Source organism: Myotis yumanensis, unplaced genomic scaffold (assembly GCF_028538775.1).
Source record: "Myotis yumanensis isolate MYYU_CA2020_CCGP unplaced genomic scaffold, mMyoYum1.0.hap1 SCAF_13, whole genome shotgun sequence".
NCBI classification, from domain to species: Eukaryota; Metazoa; Chordata; class Mammalia; order Chiroptera; family Vespertilionidae; genus Myotis; species Myotis yumanensis.
This window is the reverse complement of record NW_027223764.1, coordinates 28,887,114-28,909,099: the sequence shown is the minus strand read 5'-3', so window position 1 is coordinate 28,909,099 and position 21,986 is coordinate 28,887,114. Positions and strand designations below refer to the sequence as shown.

At 40.3% G+C, this 21,986-nt stretch overlaps 1 protein-coding gene and 1 pseudogene across 2 annotated transcripts in view; one reads left to right on the top strand and one right to left on the bottom strand.

The window, feature by feature from the left end:
• Positions 1-21,986, bottom strand: part of PRKG1 (protein kinase cGMP-dependent 1) — a 1,083,951-nt gene that overhangs the window by 370,659 nt on the left and 691,306 nt on the right. For both annotated transcript variants that reach the window (XM_070432782.1, XM_070432781.1), the window contains exon 4: positions 2,328-2,433. In XM_070432782.1, the coding sequence (XP_070288883.1) occupies positions 2,328-2,433 (106 nt within the window). The remainder of the gene's footprint in view (positions 1-2,327; positions 2,434-21,986) is intronic.
• On the top strand, positions 14,196-15,588 carry LOC139022130 (polyadenylate-binding protein-interacting protein 1 pseudogene; annotated as a pseudogene).

Here is a 21,986-nt window from a genome sequence, read left to right as displayed (position 1 = left end):
AGGCAATAGAGGCAGTGTGCTGTAGAAGGGCACAGGGACTGGCTGGGCACGTGGAACTGTTTGGTTTGCCCGAGGAAAGGAGAAATGACACTAACAAAGCAGGCTGGCACTGGCTGTGGGAGCTCCGGCTTGCATATCTAGCTAATGAGACTATTCATATTCAACAGGACCTGTGAGCCATCGAAGGGTTATACCAGTGGGTCACAGGCATAATGTAGGGAAGATTAAAGCTGGCTCCAGGCAATGATGGCCACTGTGTCACCTCTGTGGACTCCCTGCCCTGGGTGCATTCACAAATGATGTGGACTTAGTGTTTTACAGAGGAGCCAGATGGAAAGTGACATCAAAGGCAGTGCCTACCTGTTTTTAATTCATCCAGTTACATTCTACCTGCTCTAAGCTGACTAACAAGAAATGTTCACTCCAAGGAACTTTTATTGTTTAAGGTTTGAATTGTCAAAATAACACAAATTTAGGCAGCTCTGAGAATAATATAAAAATAAAACAATATCTAGGGTCAATTTTAAAAAGAGACACATCTCCACTCAGCCAGGTGTGGCTCAGTGGTTGAGCATTGACCTAGGAATCAAGAGGTCACTGGTTCGATTCCTGGTCAAAGCATATACCCTGGTTGCTGGCTTGATCCCCAATAGGGGGCATGCAGGAGGCAGCCAATCAATAATTCTCTCTCATAGTTGATGTTTTTATCTCTCTCTCCCTCTCCCTTCCTCTCTCTAAAATCAATAAAGTATTTTTTTTTAAAAAGAGATACATCTCCAATTTCCATTTCCTGAAATAGTGCCTCTAAAAAGTGTTTTTATTGGAGTTAGACAATGCAATTCTGCTACTCTTTAAATTTCCTTGTGAAAAAAAAAAACTTGTAGAAGCTGAAACTAACTTCAAAAGCTCCCAATGCTAAGGTATGTGAGACAAACAATGGGCTATGTCCTATTTCACTGATTACCAATGGGGATCTTCCTCTATCAGGGCTGCATCAGAAGAAATCAATTCTTGCACTTTAAGACTTAAAAATGAGTATTCATATCTCTCACTTTCTCTCCATAGACATTCACACTCACACAAACACAAACACACACACACACACACACACATACACCAACACATGCACACAGCACCCGAATAATTTAATTTCCTTGCACGCTATACTAAACTCCAAACAGAAATTTACATTTCCCCTTCTCCTAAATGTTTCATCCAATCTCACTGAGGAAAAAATCCCAACAACCTATTGATAGAGTAATATTTCAATATATTATTACTTGACATCAAATTAGAATTTTATTGCCTCCTTAGAGGGAATATAAAGAATAAATTTTATGTGAAAATAAAAAATATATAAACATCAGAAATAAAATAAGTTAACCACAAGAAATCCTAAAATAAGGAATATTAAAATTGCATCTTAAAAAATTAAATAGATATTGCTTCAGGTGTATCACTGAAATAAAATGTAAACTTGATTTTTTAAACTCCATTTAAATTATTACTTCACCCAAAAATAAAAATATAAAAGATCTACTTTAATATTCTAGCTCCCCAATGAAATCTTAATTGGTGATTCACCTCCTTTTAGCTCACATAATGATGGTTCTGTTTTCAAAAGAAAAACAATACAACTTTATTTTTAAAGTCAGAGTTGTCAATATTCTTTTTAATAACAAAATAGTATTTTCTTTAAAATAACCCGAGAGACAAAGGAATGCATTTCAGCGAATCTCAGTGTATTACTAAGAAATGAAAAGCTGTTTTTTATTCCAGTTCCCATACTATATTGAGTTATTATGATAATGTATAACGTCAAGGAAAGTATTATATTTCAGAACTGCAACATAAAATGAATTTAATTTGGGAAATTGAACTCCAGATTAAAGGATAATAAGCTTCTTTTTGGAACTTTCCCATCTTCGTCGCCTGACCTTTCATGTGGAAGCTCACACAAGAGCTGACTTGGTCTTAGAGCGTGGGTTGCCTTAGAAGCGGCACGGAGAATATATTAACTGGTACATATTAAAGACGGACCCGATTCCTTTTTGTTCAAGCACATTCTCACTTGTTTCTCTTCTCTCCTTTGCTGCACTCCTCTATGAGAGAATGTTGAATGAAACGCTCAAGTCATGACTTAACCACATATTATTGAAAATAAGCACCAGAAATACCAAGAAGCCAGTGCGACGTCTTGCACTTCCACAAACGTGTAGCCCACGAAGACCGAGATGTAGGCAAAAAGGCTTCCCTGTTCTTCATTTCGGACAAGAGGGTTGTGAAGACATTAAATGGCCTCAGAAAGAGAAAAGAAAGCATCCTACCTTTTTAGAAATTCCATATACTCGGTATGCTTGATGAGTCCTGTCCTCATCATTATTGTTTGAAAACATTGTCGATCAATAGCCCAGAGCTTCACATTTACAAGAGCTGGAGAAACAGAAAACAAAGGAAAAAATTAATTATAGAATTTTAACTGGGAATTGTATCCTGCAAAAGAGAGGAGTTATTCATAGTTATTCATGAGCGGTACGAAGATGACTCACCTTCATTCAAAGCTAATAGCACACTGTCCTATTTTAAGAAGTTTCTTATGAGCAAAATGCACTTCATAATTTTTCGTACTCATATTAATGTCTAAGAGGAAGGTTCCTATTGCTCTATGTCCTTCAGGAGTGAGAATGCCTAAGTACACATTGAAAATATTTAGTAATTTCACAACTATATATGAAGGAAATCGCATGGAGAGGTTTACAAGTAATAACACTCCCTGGTAATTCCCCAGAATGATTTTCATGACTCATAGGACCAGATTTTAATTGTAAAAAGTAGATGCAAAATTCAATTTTCATGCTAAGGGGTAAAGTTAATATAATACAAATAATTTTATACAATGATTTCTGCACAACTCTCATTTTACAAATGATAACCTGTGCCTAAAGTTACCACATAATGTTATATTAGATATGTTTGTTGAATTTTAATTTTTACTCTTATATACCACAGTCCTTGACAATTAATAATATTGAAACTGAACACCACAGAGTTTCACCATTTGATCTATTAAGCACCTGATGAAGACTCAAATTTTAGATGTTACAGTGTAACAGAGCAATATATCAACATAAACTTCGATTTTAAAAGAAGGTACATTAAAAATCTTGGTAACTGAATATGTTTAATGGGTATGCAAGAGGCTTATTTAACTATTCTCTCTATTTTTATGTATGTTTGCAAATTTTCATAACAAAATGTTTTAAGTTACCACATGAACTAAAGAAAGTCAATTCATGTATCATACCAGGGGTTAGAGAGCAAGGCCACTAAAGGGAGCCAGGATATAGTTTAATGAGCTGAATATAGAACAATAAGGAAATGTAATTTTTCATCTTCATCTTCTCAGACTAAGCCCTGACAATGCAATGGATCAAGATCTGGGGGGTAAGGGATGGGAGAAAATGTTAGAGTAATTGGGCCATGTGCATGCCTTGCAGGGAGGGGCTGGAAGTAGCTAACACACTGACCACTGTGAGGGAAATGAAGGAAATACTGTACTCCCCTATCTTTGAACTTTACCTAATTTTTCCTTGCAAATTATTTGAAGCTAAAACTAGAACATCCCTTCCCTCTTGGGAAGCTCATTAGAGGAAAAAAAGGTGCAGGGTTAAATAGAAAAAAAACCAAAACGGCCCTAGCTGGATTGGCTCAGTGGATAGAGCATCGGCCTGTGAACTGAGGGGTCCTGGGTTCGATTCCGGTCAAGGGCACATGCCTGGGTTTCGGGCTCCATCCCCAGTGAGGGGTGTGCAGGAGGCAGCCAATCGATGATTCTCTCTCATCATTGATGTTTCTCTCTCTCCCTCTCCCTTCCTCTCTGAAATCAAGAAAAATACATTTAAAAAATAAAATAAAAAAAAAAACAACAACTCAAAGCATCAGGGACTGGTGTATACATGGCTCCATTTCAAACATCCTTTAAAAATTAACCTTTATCAAAAGCAAAGCTCATCTCACAAGTGTTCTCCAGCCACATGCTGGTCCCTCTGCTAAACCGAGCTTCCTTACAGAATACCTGCTTACTTAGGACAAACCAGAGAACTGGACAACAGCCATGAAGGACTACAAAAATCAGGAAAAAATTCATAAGATGTAGAACCTTACAAAATGATAGGACTTGAGCTAGGAGAGAGATGGACAGAAGGTATCTGGGTGGGAAAAGTACATAAACAAGAGCACAGCTGGGGGTAAGTGTGGGCAGTGAGCCTCCAGGCAGAGGTGGGCCACACGGAAATGGCTGAGATGCCTACAGTGTTGCTACATGATTTGAAGTAGGCCCTGGAAGCGAGTCATAATGAAGCAAGGATTAATTTAATGAACAGCAAAAAGCTATCAGAGATCTTAAGAAGACAAACAAAACAAAGAACCAAATTTTTAAAGGCTACGCCATGGGTACATCAAAAAAATTTAACGCTTACAAGGGCAAAAACATCAAAATTGTCTATACTCATCACCATTCTTTTTCCCCCATTATCCTTCTTAATGGTTTCTAGGTATTTGCAGTTTAGAAATGCCACCCTCCCAAGGACAAATACACCAAATAATATTGTTATTTTAAAAATAGTGTCAATAAAAATGGTGTGCTATTTTATATATTTTAAAAATGTACCTCAAAGGGATGATTCGAAATGGAATGTCTAAGTAAAGCATACATACATTTTAATGTTTTGCCTCGCAGAAAGACTTCCCAATGCATACTCCTAGCAGCCATACACACACACACACACACACACACACACACACACGCACACACACACGCACACAAGTTTCTATTATAGGCTCTTCAACCAATAAATATGAACACAGTGAGAGCTGAGATCCACTAAGCTAGGAGGGGCCTAACTTGGATTCAGAGACACCCGAGTCAAGCATAATTCAGACCAGCACTGGTGCTGCCAAATAACTATGCAGAAACCAGGGAGCAGAGCATGATGAAAGCTCTGTGTGAGGGACATTGTTCTGGTAACAGGTGCAGGCACAATTTCAAACAAAGAGTGATGAGCACCAAGGAGAGGCCACAGAAATTCAGGAGTCAAGTGAGGAGGGTGTTACTGAATAGAAGCAATGAGCATAAGAGTAAAGGCTTGGTAGAGTGAGTGAGTGTGTGTGTGTGTGTGTGTGTGTGTGCGCACATACACGCGCGCGCATGCTGTGACCAAGCTATCTGTAGCATTTTAAGTCTGAATTCACACTTCAAGGCCAGGCTTCACCCCTGGTCCCACCTAAAGAACAACCTTCCTGTTCTAAAGACTACTCTAGCTTTTTCTATCTGTGTCACTCCAGGCACTCAGCACATTACTGATATTGCTCATTATCTCTGCTATGCCTATATCACACGTCCTCAAATACATTTGTACATTCCCTCAGAAAAAAGGTCTCATTTTTTATAATGTCCCCCCATCTCAAGAAATTAGCTGTTCATTTAATAAGCATTGAGTATATTTGTTGATTGATATATTTTATGTACATGATGTCATGTACATGATACAATTTTTTTTTTTAAATGTAAGCCTAGGTTTCTAATGTTACATTAAAAAGTCTAAACTGGCCCTGCTGGTGTGGCTCAGAGGTTGAACGTCAACCTATGATTCAGAAGGTCACGGTTTTATTCCTGGTCAGGGCACATGCCTGAGTTGTAGGCTCCATCCCCAGCAGAGGGTGTGCAGGAGGCAGCTGATCAATGATTCTTTGTTATCATTGATGCTTTTATCTGTCTGTCTCTCTCTCCCTTCCTCTCTGAAATCAGTAATAATATATATATATATATATACACACATATATTTTAAAAAGTCTAATCTGAATTGATAGGATATCATAATCATGTGTTGAAAAACAATCTTGAAAAATAAGTTCACAGAATTCAATATTTTATTTTACCTTCTGATTTCCATTTACATGGTTATTGAAATGTCTCTAAGTGAAACAGTGTTTGGTATATTTGCATAACAATGAACATAACTTGATGAGATTTCAAATTTGTCCATGACCTTGAGCAAGATGCCAAAACCTTTTTTATATTCAGCCAATATACGTATTAGTCAAGACAGCATTTTGCAGGTGGTAGAGCATGACTAATAGTCACCTTGTCTTGTTATCAAAAGTGTGGTTGTATTAAAGTTGTGATTAACATCTTGCTTCTTAAACAGCCGATGGAGTGGAAGTCTGTTGGTTCTATAACTTAAAGACAATTTTTAAAAAAATATCTCCATTTACCTTTGATCTCTAGTGGTGTATTACCCTCTATAGTGAATAAGCACTATATAAAATATCTGTAAAAATTTTCACAATGTTTATTGTTGGTGGACATGTAAGTGTGAAGGGCATAAAGCAGAAAAAGCGTTAGGAAGGAATGCTCCTTTTTGTTCTGGTATGTATCTAAAATTCTCTGCTGAAACATTTACCACTGTTTTAAGATTAATGCCACATTGAACTCAGTAGAAAATATGCAAATTCCCACTACTCTGCGATCTCAAAGTAGCATGAGTATGTATGTGAAGAACACTTTCAACACAGGCAGTACTTGGCCTTCATTTAGGGGACAGCAGGATTATAGGGTAAGGCACCGCAAAATTGTGCTAGACAGATGACAAATCTGGGGCTGGCCTAAATTCTCCCACTGGAAAATTCATCTGCTGTCCAATTCAAATTTTGGAAGAATATTAAGAACACATATATGGATATAAAGCACTTACAGACTTGAATATTAATTTAGCCATTATTTATTTTATAAGCAATCTATCCAATACTGGTGCTATATAAAGGGAGAGAAAACAAATGCATAGTTCCTACCCCTGAACTACTTGTGATCTAGCATAGAGACCAACAAAGTATTGTCCATGCCAAATCTGGCCCATGATTGGTTTTGAACAGCCCACTAAAAATGGGTTTGGTAATTTCAAGTGGTTGAAAATTTTAAAACGAAAAATATTTTGTGGCATGAGAATTATATGAAACAAATTTAGGTGTCCATAAAAGTTTTTTTGGAACACAAACATGTCCATTCATTTACACATTATCTCTGGCTGAATTGAATGGTTCTGATGGAGACCATTTGCACTGCACTTTCTGGTCCTTTAAGATAACAGTTGCCCACTTGTGGTGCAATTTAATAAACAAATCAAGAGTAAGTGCCAGCAGTGGGTAATATCTGGGACTCTGAATACATAGAAAAGGCACCACAGTCTCCTCATGGAGAGGTGCTGAAAAGGGCTGATTAAAGGCTTTGTAGTAGAGAATCATCTGAGCCAGGGTTCCTTGCCTGTACTATGGACCAAATGTTTGTGTCCCCCAACCCCAAATCAAAAGTGAAAGCCTGAATCCCCACTGTGACGGTATATGGAGGTGGACTTTTGGGAGATAAATAGGCTATGGTCCAAATTCCAATGTGGAAGCGGTTCCCCAAGCCAACACGCAATTCTCAACCTGCTGCATGTCCTGCAATGCAACTCAATTCTGACACAATCTACCCAGAAATAGGATCAATTCCACAGGTTAAAGGTCAGTCCTCTAGGACTGCTCCCACCACTACCACTTCAGAGGTGCCAGTTGCAAGCCCAGGTTGTTACCTGTACTTCTGACAGACTGGCTATAAATCAGAGGCTCCCGGGACACCTTCAGTGAATTTGATTAATTTGCTAGAGTAGCTCACAAAACTCAGTGAAACATTTGACTTACTAGATTCCTTGTTCATTATAAAAGGATATAACTTAGGAACAGCCAGAGGGAAGAGATGCTCAGGGCAAGGTATGTGGGAAGGGGCAAGGACTTGCCATACTTTCTCTAGCACTTCTCTCCCCAACCTCTGTGTTCATCAATCTGTCCTTGGGGTTTTTATGGGTGCTTCATGACATTGACAAGGTTGATTAAATCATTGGCCTTAGGAGTCTGATTCAACCTCCAGCCCCTGTTGAAATTTCAAACTCTCTAATCCAGTGGTTTTCAACCTGTGGGTCGCAACCCCTTTGGGGGTCGAACGACCCTTTCACAGGGGTCGCCTAAGACCATCGAAAAACATATATATATAATTACATATTGTTTTTGTGATTAATCACTATGCTTTAATTATGTTCAATTTGTAACAATGAAATTGGAGGTCACCACAACATGAGGAACTGTATTAAAAGGTCTCGGCATTAGGAAGGTTGAGAACCACTGCTCTAATCACATAGTTTGCTTTTCCTAGCAAATACCACACCCTATACATACACACACACACACACACACACACACACACACACTTTAAGTGGAGTCCAAAAGTCAACTCATTAACATCACAAGAGACACTTTACAGCTTTCATCTCAGGAAATTCCAAGGCTTTTTGGAGCTCAATGCCAGAAACAGGATTGGAGTGATTATACTATACACACACACACACACACACACACACACACACATTTCTTCTTTGAAAAAATTATTTTATTTTTTCCATCACCATTTATCCGTTCTATGCCCTCTTCCACCTCCACCCATCCTGTATTTTTGATTACAAGTCACAGTATCACAGGAGGTCACTAGGTCTAGATGAGGTCTTGAGGGAATTGGTGTCTGCACGCACACCAAGAAGAGACCATGTGAGGATATAACCAGGAAGGCAGCCCTTACCAATTACTGGACCATATGAGCACTCTGATTTTGATCTTCAAGCCTCCAAATCTTTGGAAGTGTGTGTTGTTGAAGCCACCCAGACTAGGGTATTTGTTATAACAGCCTTAACTGAGACAAACGGGATCCACAGAGCCCCAAGGAGTCTGTGGATGGGACTCGAGGGATTTGTTAATCTGGGTGGAAGAGCATCATCTTGATTTTTACTACTCTATTCCTCAAATGTAGCATTTCTTTTTATTATAACTGTAGGCAATAAACCACTGCAGTCATTTGCCACCAGCAGAATCCATGGCTGTTTTTATATCATCAAACATTTGTTGCAGATATATTAAGCATAATTTACACAGATTTGGAAATTATGGTGGCCACTCGACCTGCCTCTAGATCTTTCTTAATATGTTGTTTTATCACAATTGTTAAATGCTCTATCACTACATTGCAATATAAATGGCTTCCTTTGTAGTCCTAGGTATTTTATTTTAAACGTATAAAAGCATCATTCTTAAAGGGGTCCAGATGCTTCACCAGAGTGACAAGGAGATCCACGGCACCACAAGATAAAGAGCCCCTGCTCTAAGCAAGACCTGGAGAAAGGATGTCCCCAGGGAAGGAGGCAGTGAGATTCCTAAGGCCTGGCCTGATGGGGTGATACTTAGCTCGCCTGCATCCATAGGGGCATGCAAATTGTTAATAAATAATACTTACTCCGTAAACAGCCACTTCGCTGAGTTCTCTGACTATTCCTGGCCCTCCCCACTACCCAGGGTCGCCTAAGATCCCCACATTCAGCAGATCAGGGGGGTTAACACTGCATCCAGCAGGGCCCTCTCAGACCTGGATCCAGGACTAAGTGGGCAAAGGGAGTTGCTAGATCATGTTTGTTTCCTCCATCACCACTACCAGCACAGGGCTTTCCAGGATGAGGGATCTGGTCCCTGTATGTGTGAAGGAAAGGTGACTCAGATGAAATTGCAAGTCCATGGGGCTGCAGGGGAAAAGGGGGCAGGAGGTCCAGGTGAAACTGGAGCGATAAGGAAAGCACAAATGATCCTTGTGTCCTTGTTGTGGAGTCAGGATTTGATCCTGAGGTCAGTGTGGAGTGAACACCGAAGTTTTAAAATAGGTAATTTACTTTAGGGAATATATATTAACAGTGGCCTAATGGTGCACTGAGAACAGGACTAAGGGGAATAAGGGAGAGACAGAGGTATAAAGAGATACAAATAGAAAGACAGAGCTAAAAAGAGAGATCTTTACAGGCTCTTATAATTATCCAAGTGGGTGGACTTTCATAGCGGCAATGAAGCTAAAGAGATGGATGGATTTGAAAGGTTTGGAAGATTTTGAATTGACAGGAAATGTCAGGGAGAGAAAATTTGACCCAAACACCCAACTTTCTAGCTTAGAAATATAAATATAATAGTAGGATAATGAGTACTCCATATTATTCAAAAGTACAGTTGGTTAAGTGTACATATACGCAAACAACTGCCAATTTTTAAGTTCAAAACCCATGCATATCATAAGCTAAACTAAGTGATTTATAATGAACAAAATGAGTCATTTTCTTTTACTTCTATGTTATAACTATGACACTATAACCTCAAACTACTTCCTCATACTTTTAAAACTATTCTTGCCATAATAAAGAAGTTTATATTAACATTTGGAATCACTTGGTCCAACAGATACTTGCACTCTAGAAATAAATGTATTAGGATGCTTTCGGTGCCACGATAGACACCTTGATACACAGATAACTTTGGAAATGTTAAAGAGGCAAAGATGAAAATTAACAATCATCAAGCATCAGCCAAGTAAATTTTATGTTTTGGGGACAAATTTTCCTTTTACAAAAATTAATCAAAAAGCTATTTAAAGGCCAATAGTGGCATGAAAAATTACGTAACACCATTGAACATTAGGGAAATGCAAATCAAAACTACATCAGGCTACCACTTCACACCCATTATAACTATTCTTTAAAAAAAATGGAAAATAAATGTTGAAAGAATGTGAAGACATTAGAACTCTTGTGCATTGCTTTTGGGATATGAAATGATATAAACACTGAAAAATGATACAGCTGTTCTTCAGAAAAGTAACCAATATATATTAATCCTCACCCATTTCAACCATAGATATATTTACTGGTTTTAGAGAGAAAGGAAGGGCAGTGGGGAGAGAGAGATAGAGAAACACCGACCAGTTGCCTCCTGTATGTGCCTTGACCAGTGTTTGAATCCCAACCTAGGTATGTGCCCTGACTAGGGAATCGGACCCACAACCTTTTGGTTTATGGGACAATGACCCAACTAACTGACCCATACTGGCCAGGGCTCTTTTTATTTTGTTAATGTGATCACAAAATTTGTAATTACAAAATTTGTAATATCACATTACATTTCCATTGGTCAGTGCTGCTCTAGAATAGCAATACTCATAACACATAATCATTTCTTCACATGCCTCTCTTATCCCTAGGATGGCACAAAGTACGAGCTAATCAGGTATTTTCTAAACAAAACTTATAGGTGTGTCAAACATTGTATCTAAATAAATCAACCTGTACTCTTCTCCTTCACTGGAGAATCACCATCGACCTTCACAATCTCTCAGGAAGACCTGGTTTGCAGTTTGAGCTGTGTCTGTGCAGTGGAACATTAGTGACGTTTTCTGACAAGGACTCCAGAATAACATTCGTCCCTAAGTCAGATCCTGTTCTCCGGGGGAACATTCTCAGGCAGTAGGTGGGTCTCATTTGAAACGTTCTGCTGATCCAACTTTGCCTAAACAGACTAGAAGCTTCTGAAGGCTTAGCACAGGAGGAAGCACAAGGATAGGTGTCATGAGCTGACTTACCTACTTCCCCTTCAATGGGAAAGAGTGCCAGCTCATACCATAAGGCTCTTTATGCCCAGGAATTCCAGAAACTGTATTTTAACCCCCACGCCCACCCCATTTCTTGATGCTTGAGTCATTTTTGATTGACTCGGATATTTGAGAAGATCCATGAAGCCGCCAACTGCTTCCCAAAAGTACGAAGGCATATGTTAGCCCAAAGCCAAGTTCCAACTGCCAGAATGTTCTGAGACAAATGCTTCATAATCAGAAGAGCCGTTTTCTGTTTACACTGCATCTGGAGCATGCTGATGTCTGCATTGTGCAAATTGCCTCACTGTTGTATGGGGACTATGTTTTAACCTTTCTTACCTAGGAAAGTTACCTCCTTAATTATATATATATATATAGTCTATGAAAAGGACTGATTGTAAAATTAGAAATCCACACAAAAATAATTATTATCATCAGCTTAGAAAAGTCACTATCAGCACTGTCATGACGTTCATATATTTGAAAGGATGTGGGGTAGTGAACTGCCCTGTAATGAAGCTGACAGACCTGAAGTAGTTCTTTCTCTAAATTCTCCTTGGCTTCATATCTTTTTTTTTTTTTTTTTTTTTTTTTTTTTTTTTTTTTTTTATTTTCCTCTTAAAGTATTACAAAGGGTATTACATAAGTATCCTTTTTCCCCCCCCCGCCCTTGACAAACCCCTACCCTCCCTTACCCCCCAGTGTCTTATGTCCATTAGTTATGCTTATATGCATGCATACAAGTCCTTCGGTTGATCTCCCCTCCCTCCTGCCCCCCAACTCTCTCTGGCCTTCCCACTGCAGTTTGACAATCAGTTTGAGGCAGCTCTGCCTCTGTATCTATTATTGTTCATCAGTTTATAATGGTCTTTATTATCCATGAATGAGTGAGATCATGTGGTATTTTTCCTTCATTGACTGGCTTGTTTCACTTAGCATAATGCTCTCCAGTTCCATCCATGATGTTGCAAATGGTAGGAGTTCCTTCTTTTTAACAGCAGCATAGTATTCCATCGTGTAGATGTACCACAGCTTTCTAATCCATTCATCTACTGATGGGCACTTAGGCTGTTTCCAGATCTTAGCTATGGTGAATTGTGCTGCTATGAACATCTGGGTGCATATATCCTTTCTGATAGGTGTTTCTGGTTTCTTGGGATATATTCCTAGTAGTGGGATCACAGGGTCAAATGGGAGTTCCATTTCCAATTTTTTGAGGAACCTCCATACTGCCTTCCATAGTGGCTGCACCAGTCTGCATTCCCACCAGCAGTGCACAAGTGTTCCTTTTTCTCCACATCCTCTCCAGCACTTGTCGTTTGTTGATTTGTTGATGATGGCCATTCTGACAGGTGTGAGATGGTACCTCATTGTTGTTTTGATTTGCATCTCTCGGATGATTAGTGACTTTGAGCATGTTTTCATATGTCTCTTGGCTTTCTGAATGTCCTCTTTTGAAAGGTGTCTATTTAGATCCTTTGCCCATTTTTTGATTGGATTGTTTATCTTCTTTTTGTTAAGTTGTATGAGTTCCCTATAAATTTTGGAGATTATGGCTTCATATCTTGTACAATGTAACTGATAAGGCCAAGTGGTGACTTTTTGAGCATATCAAAATGTCAACTAGCGTATGATTTTAAAATATAAATTTACTTTCAAATATTAAAGATACTGGAAGAGCCAAATGGATAGTAATGTATTTTAGTACAGTTACGATAATAAAGGACATTATCTTGGGTTCCATGATTGAACATTTATTTACTATACGGTAAGACAAGAATTTTATGTCTGTTGTATTTCTATCTATTTAACCTATATTCATCACATGAGACATTCTTATCCCCTTTCTATCGATATGGAGACTGAGTCTCAGAGCAGTGAAGTGACTGCTCAGGTCACATGTGTAATAATTGGAAGACTCGGTTTCACTCTGGCTCCAAAGCCTTGGTTCTCGTTACTAACGCATGCTTCTGAAACTGGGCGCAGAATATCCTTTCCTCACTCCATTGTTCTGGCCCATCTCACCGCCCTACTAATAGTCATTAAATCCTCAGAAACCACAGGAGAAAGGGGGAATATAAATGTGACTTTAGGAATTGAGATGAAGATTTCTTAAAGCATAAGTGGGCTGCAAATTTTACCCAAGATTTTGATGTAAGCGGAGGCTTCAAAGGTATTTGCACCAGAAACGGGCTGCTCATCACAACCTTCTGTCCCACCTCACCCTCCCCTGGATCACATCACCATGTCAGGCCTAGCATACTCCACTTCCTAACCTCCTGTTAGCAGGAGCCACCTTCTGGCATTAGGTGGCCCTCAGTGGAAAAGCTCAAGCAGCATTGAGTTTCATTCCTCGGGCTCCAATTTTTATGAGTGGAAACTCCCAATGCTGTTCAAGAAGTCATCTTTAAAAGTGAAAGCCATGACAGAAGCTGGGGACAGAACTTGGCTGGAGTTCCTGGCTAGAGGTCCTGGCGAGGCTGCTGATCAACTGAATGCTGTCTTCGTGTCATTTTTTCTTCGCCGACTCTGTCCACACCTTTGGGGACCCCTGGACCTGCTGGGGTTGGACCCCAACACATAGGAAGCGCGGGGTGGGTGCGCCACCACCGCTGTGGGAGCCTCTGGGTCCGGCATTGCAGCTTTTGGCAGAGGCATGGCATCGGCCTCCACCAGTAAGAAGATGCGGGAGGCGGCCTCCTGCTCCATCTGCCTGCACCTGATGGCCGAGCCCGTGAGCATCAGCTGCGGCCACAGCTAGACGCGAGCACGCTACAGAGAAAAGCTCCAAGAGGCAGTGAGGAAACTGAGGCAGCTGGAAGAGAAATGCACGAACCAGAAAGCCTTCACAGCAAGCAGATCGTCCAGTGGAAGGAGTAGAGGCTCAGAGACTGAAAATCCAGGCGGACTTCCAGAACCTGCGCAGCTTCCTGAGGGAGGAGGAGAGGTCGTACCTGCAGACACTGGAGAGCGAGAAAGAGTGCACCCTGCAGAGACTGAGGGACAGTGAGGCCAACCTGGACCAGCAGAGCCAGGAGCTCCAGAGCCACACCCGGGAGCTGGAGGAGCGATGCCAGGGCTCCGCCCAGAAGGTGCTGCAGGACGTGGAGGGCGCCCTGAGCAGGAGCCAGGCTGTGCGGCTGGAGACGCCGGAGGCCCTGTCCTTGGAGATTCAGACCGAATACAAGGTCCCTGAGCTGTGCTATGACCAGAGGAAACGGTTGAGCAGCCATCAAGGACTCAGCGAGGATGGTCTCCCTCTGTCCGTATTCGTTTGGGATTTCTTTAACCAAATGACAGAGCAGCCTGGCCATTGTGAAACTCACATGGAGTAGTTTGCAGTAACCCTGAGGGGCCGGGTCACCACGGACCAGGGTTTGCAAGAACTTGTGGACCTCATCTATCCACAGGCCACGTCCGTGCCAAACCTCCGCTGCGTGGGAGCTCGCCTGTGTGATGACCTGCCCCGTCACCTGACCATTTGCTCACAGAGGGGCAGCTTCCGCCAAGTGCTCCTTCAAAGATGTCAGACTGATTATGAGCCTAGATATCAAGCTGCCATGGGGGATGAAGCAGCTCGGAAACGATTCCACGAGTTCGTGCTCTTTATGGGAGAACTTTATCTTACGCTGAAGATCGGCTAAGTAAAGCTGTTGTCTCAACCAGATGTTTTTCGGGGGTTGTTGGATGCCCTCCTTTCCAACCCTGTGGACGATAACTTTATTTGTTCAGTAAAATTCCTGAAGTTGACAGGGCCCACCTTGGAAGATGCCTGCAAGGAACAAGGAACGAGGGACATGCACAAAGTTATCCAGAGGATTGGAAACGTCGCCCTGGACTCTCAGTGAAGATGTGAGTCACACGATCTCCAAGCTTGTAAAGCTCCATTCAAGTAACTGGGGGGAGAGGCCATGTCACCTCAGCATTCAAGAGAAGCAGCACCTGAGAATGATCCCAACTGTTTTGTGACTGAACCACCATTGGGTCCAGCGGATGGTGTTCCTCTCCCTGCAGCTGATCCCGATGACCAGGATTCATCTCAGGAGTGACATGAGGAGGGAGGGGAGGGGCAAGGAACTATGTGATACTTTCATCAATAAAGATTTATTTAAAAAACAAACAAACAAACAAAATAAATGAAAGTGAAAGCCATGTGTCCCATCCTGAGTCCAGCTGACAGCAGTCGCCAAGTTCAGCAGAGATAAATGTGAGAGGATGTGCTAGAGCAAGTTTGACTACTGAAGAACTCTAATCATGTCTCCCTTCCTGTTGCCCACAGCCCATGAACACCAAAAACCAAGTCCTGATTAGTAACAGGTTCTGGGGATGCAAAATGAGCTGTGGGAGCAGAGAATTCCCTAAGTATTCCAGTATTTCTCCTTGCAGTCCTTGTTTACAACAGTAAGCTGTACTGTCTTGCATCTGTTAAAACAACATGCAATTATTTAGAAACTTGTAGACACCTAGTTCTATAAAAGTTGGTATGGAGTCTGAGGGTTGGAGGGAGGAGTGTAGAAATGAGAAAAATAAATGTAAAAATACATAAACAAACAAATCAACCAATCAAACAACTTAGGTCCTCTGAAAAAACCCAGACATGAAGCAAAGATCAGATAAGTTAGGAAAAGGAGCAGAAAGAAATGGGGGATAAGTCTCTAGAAAATAAGTGGCTTTCTATGTAACTTAGATACAAATTAGGGACCAAGAATGAGAGGAGGAACCAAAAGACCCTCAGATAATAATGGACCCATGAAGTCGAAGATGCTCTGGGTTCAGCCTAATGAAGAACAGTAAAGATCACAGAATCACTTTGTGAGCTACTGACAGAAGCACACACAGTTAAGAAATGGATTAGCTACTCTAATCAGTCCTACAAGATTGATCTCTATGCTAACTAGCCCTATGCTAATCCAGTTATTCTACCTATAAAACATTCAATGCCTCCCTATAGCCAATAAATAAAGCAAGACTTCTCCATCTTCACATTTAATCCATATTCATTTTCAAAGTACCTTTCTAACTTCCTCTCTCACAATCTCTTATAAATACCTTTTATCTCATCCAATGGCTCTAATGTTCAGTTGCCAAATCGACCCTTCCTTCAGCTCTTTGCTCCAATTATTTCCCTCCACTTGGACAAAGTAGCCCATCAAGACCCATTTCAAAGGCCACTTTCTCCATAAAGACTTTCCAGTTCACTTACCCCAGCTAGAATTCCCCTTCCACCCCCACCCGACTCTCTCTCAATTTGTACAGCCTTCTGATTGTGCCTCCTTCGTGCCTGGCTTTATAGTTAATCATGTACCTAAGTTATATCAGTATCATAGTTCACAATGAGAACAGTGATGTTTTTCAATCTGTGAAACAATCTGTGAAAAAAAAAGTAAAGAAACAGGATATTCAGTCTAGCTAAGAGAAAGGGAAGACTCATTACCTCTCCTAAAATATTTGATGGGTTTATTAGACTATAAATAAATCCAATGGAGCTGTTTAGGGCTCGCCTGGAATCAAGAGTTGGGAGACACTTATTACAAACATTCTACAGGCATTGAGATCATTTACATGCCAAGAAGTAAACTAGCCACTTGTAATACAAAAATAAAAAGATACAGACCTTGCTCTCAAGGACCAGCAAACTTGCTTTCCTTTTTCTCTTTATTTATACACTCACTTCTTTAATTTGATGATAATAGCCTCAATTATTCCATCTCAAGCTAAATTGGAATCAATCTACCACATAATGCTTCTGGCTGATTAAGAGGCAATTCCTTTTGACTTGTCAAGGGCAGAACTAAACCAGTATTTAGAATTCACAGGGTTGGTGATTAAGAGTCAATGTAGATCAACCAAAGGACTTGTATGCATGCATATAAACATAAGTGATGGATGCAGACAACAGAGGGTGGGGGTGAGGGCAGGGCTGGGGGGATGATGGGACAATGGGGGGATAAAGACACATTTGTAATACCTTAATCAATAAAGGGAAAAAAAAGTCCAGGTAGATCTGAGGAAAGAAAATAAATAAATAAAAGAATCTAAAAAAAAAAAAAAAAAAAAGTCATTGTAAAGACAAAGGGAATGGCCCTAACTGGTTTGGCTCAGTGGATAGAGCATCAGCCTGTGGACTGAAAGGTCCCAGGTTCGATTCTGGTCAAGGGCATGTACCTTGGTTGTGGGCACATCCCAGTAGGGTGTGTGCAAGAGGCAGCTGGTTGATGTTTCTCTCTCATCGATGTTTCTAATTCTCTATCCCTCTCCCTTCCTCTCTGTAAAAAAAAATCAATAAAATATACTAAAAATTAAAAAAAGACGAAGGGAATTCGGCAATGGCTCGATCTTGTGCTAAGAAGCTTCCCAACACAGCAAGTGCTCCAGGGGACCATCCGATGATGAAACAGTAGAGAACACATTTCTGAAGCAGATAAGACGAACTGGGTCACCTCAAAGTAGCAATTGAATCATAAGATTGTATACTGGCTCAAGGATCAGTGCATAGGGCAGTAAGTCCCACATCTACATAATTGATCTAGTTATTTTGATAGTTATTTGAGGTAACAAATATAATAGTTATTTCAAAGTAACATCCCCCTGTATGGACTTTGTACAAAAGAATGAGAATTTAGTGGCAGACTCTATACCAAGAGAGTCAGATGTCTAGAAAGATATTCTCGGATGAGGATTAACAAAAATAAAAAAACAAACAACATATTCTGGGGTACAAAGGCACAAGATGGCATGCTATATTGTGAAATATGGAGTCTGGGCAGTAGGAGTATCTTCCCTATACCACACTGGAGCCGTGTAGCCTTGAACAAGTAGTTTTAGCTTTTATTAGTTGACTATAAGTAGTAAGGTGATAGTGTATGTCTCATGAAATTGTTCTCAGATTTGAATGAATAACTTATGGTACATACGCAGCATTATACCTGGTACCTAAAATGTTATTCACTCATGGACGTCATTGAATGGTGTCACTATTTTATAAATATAGAGGAAACAGAGAGCAAATAAACACGAACCTTTAGGGAACTACTTGTGATAATGAACTCAGAGAGAGTTAAAAAAGAAAGAACAGCCTTGGCCAATTGTGCTCAGTGCATCAGCCCAACCACTGAATAGTTCTGGGTTCGATTCCTGGTCAAGGGCACATACCTGGGTTGCAGGTTTGATCCCCAGCCCTGGTCAGGCTTGCATGGGAGGCAGCCAATTGATGTGTCTCTCTCACATTGATGTTTCTCCCTCCCTTCCTCTTGTTCTTTCTCTCCCTCCCTCCCTCCCACTCTCTCTTAAAAAAAAAAAAAAAAATCAACAACAAAAAAATCCTCTAGTGAGGATTAACAACAAAAAAAGAAGAAAGAACAAAAGTTTAGAGCAGTCATGAAGTTGTCTACCTCAGAATAAGAAGAAACATTTCCTTGTAAATTGCATACAGGTTTAGGCAAGCTTTGAAGTTAAGACAGAAATTAGGTAAAGATTGAGAGTGTGTTAATTGCCAACAAAGAAAAGAAAGCTGGCTACAGCAGCACAGAGCTCTCTGAAGGCAAAAAGTGTGTCTTGTTCAATTTTTTGTCCCCAGTTACTGGCACATAGGAAAGTTTGCTGAGTGAATAAACGTTTGTTGGATGAATAACTCACGCATTTCTGCCTGGCACTTTGAGGTATAAATGTCTCCTGACTCTTCATTTCTGGATAGATCTTAATTATATTATTAACAGGCCTCATTTAATTGAAGTCACAGCCCAGAGAAATTCTAGAATTGAAAATTATTCAACAGATGGTTTGTGATTCTTTAGAAAAGGAAACAGACTGGGTGGCCATGCCCCTTCACTGAGATTAATTTTCAATGGGCTCTTCAATATGTAAAGGGTACACAGCACATCGTTGAGGCTACAAACACAGCACATTTGGGACCTCGATCATAAGCTTCAATCTCTGGCAAGTTGCTCAGATGGTTTTGCTGGCAGCACTTATGGTGACACAATTTCCTGCAGGTTGGCACATTTTGAAAAGTGTGCCTGAATCAAAAATATCAGCACATGTTTTGATAAATGTCAAACATCTGCACATAACAACAGATTTTAAGTCTCAAATCTCATTAAAGAAATAGTATTACATCTGTAAGTCCTTTTGTGCCTTGGGTAGACTGCATCCCTAAACACTCCCCCAAGATGTTGAAAACAGATGCTTACAAATTAGCTAAATTTCCAGTAAACACCTAATAAGTCATACTTGTTCCTTTTCCTTACATTTGAACTCTGTAACTTCAACTTAAAAATGTCATTAACATTTAGTCTCCCAAAGGAGGGGCTTTCCTTTTCCTAGTCAGTTCTTATCTCACAGTTTATTTCTCTCTTTGTAAATAGTGTGGCTATATGCCAGAAGCCATGTATTTGATATCTTCTTAATTAATCCTCTTTCTTGAGGGGGAAAAAAAAAATGAAGCATTAAAATTTCACATCTATTAGCCCCCTGCTGTTTCTCCCCTGCAGAGCTCGGCTGACGCACTTTAGAAGTTTCAATTTTCGTCGTATACCTCTACATCACCTTAGCTCATTGCCACCTTCAAGCTAGACTCAGCCATAATTTACGATCCCTTTCAAGTCCTCACATAAATAGGAAAATCAATGCTTCTACCTAGGTACCATTAAGAAAGTATATGGCACAGCTGGGTGAAAGAAACCGATGCAATACTACTTCACATTTATTTTCTAGGCACTGGTAGTCATCGGAATCGAAATGTCCCTTCTTGGCACATCTCTTCTTTAGCAAATTATATGCAATCCTTTAAGTTTGGCAGAATTCTGGAAAAAAAAATAAACACCAGGAAAGGGAGCTCTCTGTCTCCTCCATTGGCAGATGAAGCAGGTGACATCGAGAAATGTCAAGTGAGCTCAGCTGTTTCACATTTTGAAATCCTCTACTTCGGGCATATGATGAGAATGCCATTTTCCTGCTTGTCATTTTCGTCCTCTGGAAGACGCAAAGGGTTGCAAAGCTAACTCCTCGGTCAACAACGATCAGAAAATGAGCTCTAATTGACCTGCAGGCAGAGGTTGGTTATGCTTTGATGCAAGATGGACACGGATAGTTCTTATATTGTCACAGATGAAAGAAGCAGTATCGTCTACATTTTACAAGACTATCCCTGGTTTCTTCAGGAGAAAAAAAATTCTGAATTTCTAGAAAGAAGGTCATCTGCTTAGACACATTAAACTCCCCTTTCTTGCACTCAGCATCATTTTACACAGTGACACCAACTGAAAGTAATATTCAAAGTGCAATCTAACCACCTAGTGACTTGCCCTTGGTCAGCATGATGGTGTCAGCTCCTTCAGCAAATAATGGTAGACCGAACACAGCCCATTCGCTTACATTAAGGATGTATCTTTGCTAAAAGGAGAAGACTGGTGTGAGTATGTGTAGCGGAGTTAATTCTAAACTCTTGAATCTGCCAGCAGCATCTCTTCCTTGGGGAACCACCATGCTGGGGGATTCAATCCCACATACTCCTCAGCATCCTCCCCCCTCTCTCTGTGTGTGATTAGGTAGCATTTTTTTTTTCTTAAGCTTGAGTGAGTCTGGTCTCTGTCTCGAGTCCTAGGAGTCCTGAATGCCCTACAAATTGCTAATTCTGGCATGATCACTGGGCTTTAAGGCACATGTGTATATAGAAAGGAGATTAAACTTTGAAAACTTTAAGCCATACACACACACATGTTTTCTGAAGCCTTCTACACATACGGTTCTAAATTTTGGAAACAATACTTAGATAAAACAAGCTGTAATTCCATTTTTTTTTTTTCAGTGGGAAAAGAATCACAAGACAGAGAGATTACGTGAGTTTATAAAGTTTATCAGCCAGATGCTGACAGCTACAGAATTCATCTTCCAAAATTCCTCCAAGGGCATTCTTAATTCATATATCACATAATTTTAACTGCAATGACCAAAAACTATTTATATTATACAATACTCATTTAAGATTTCCATTTTCCAAATTGTAAATTTGGAGTGCCTGACCTTTATACAAACTAGATTATTTCGAAGATAAACGGCCTAATAACTCACATGTTGCTAGAAACCTAAAGCAGGCTCGTCCACTTGATCTAATTCTTGAACGTTATTTCTCACACCAAGTAGAATCATTAGGAAGCACTGGCACATGAAGAGAAGAAAAGTCCTAAAGTCATAAATGAGGCTTGAATATGACATTTGTTCCACAAATAAATATTTAGGATATATAAAAAGGCAAGTGCTGTAGGTGTGCTAACAGACACACATACATTCCCTACGTCCTAGAAGGCTCTAGGAGCTCCCAATGGTTCAGTGATGAAGAGAACAAGCCAAGTAATATCCACACGGTGTGATGAATTGCAGGCTCACCTGGCAGGTGCACAGATGTTGTGGGGAGCTGCTGGCAGGAGCATCTAACACAGGAAAAGGTGCT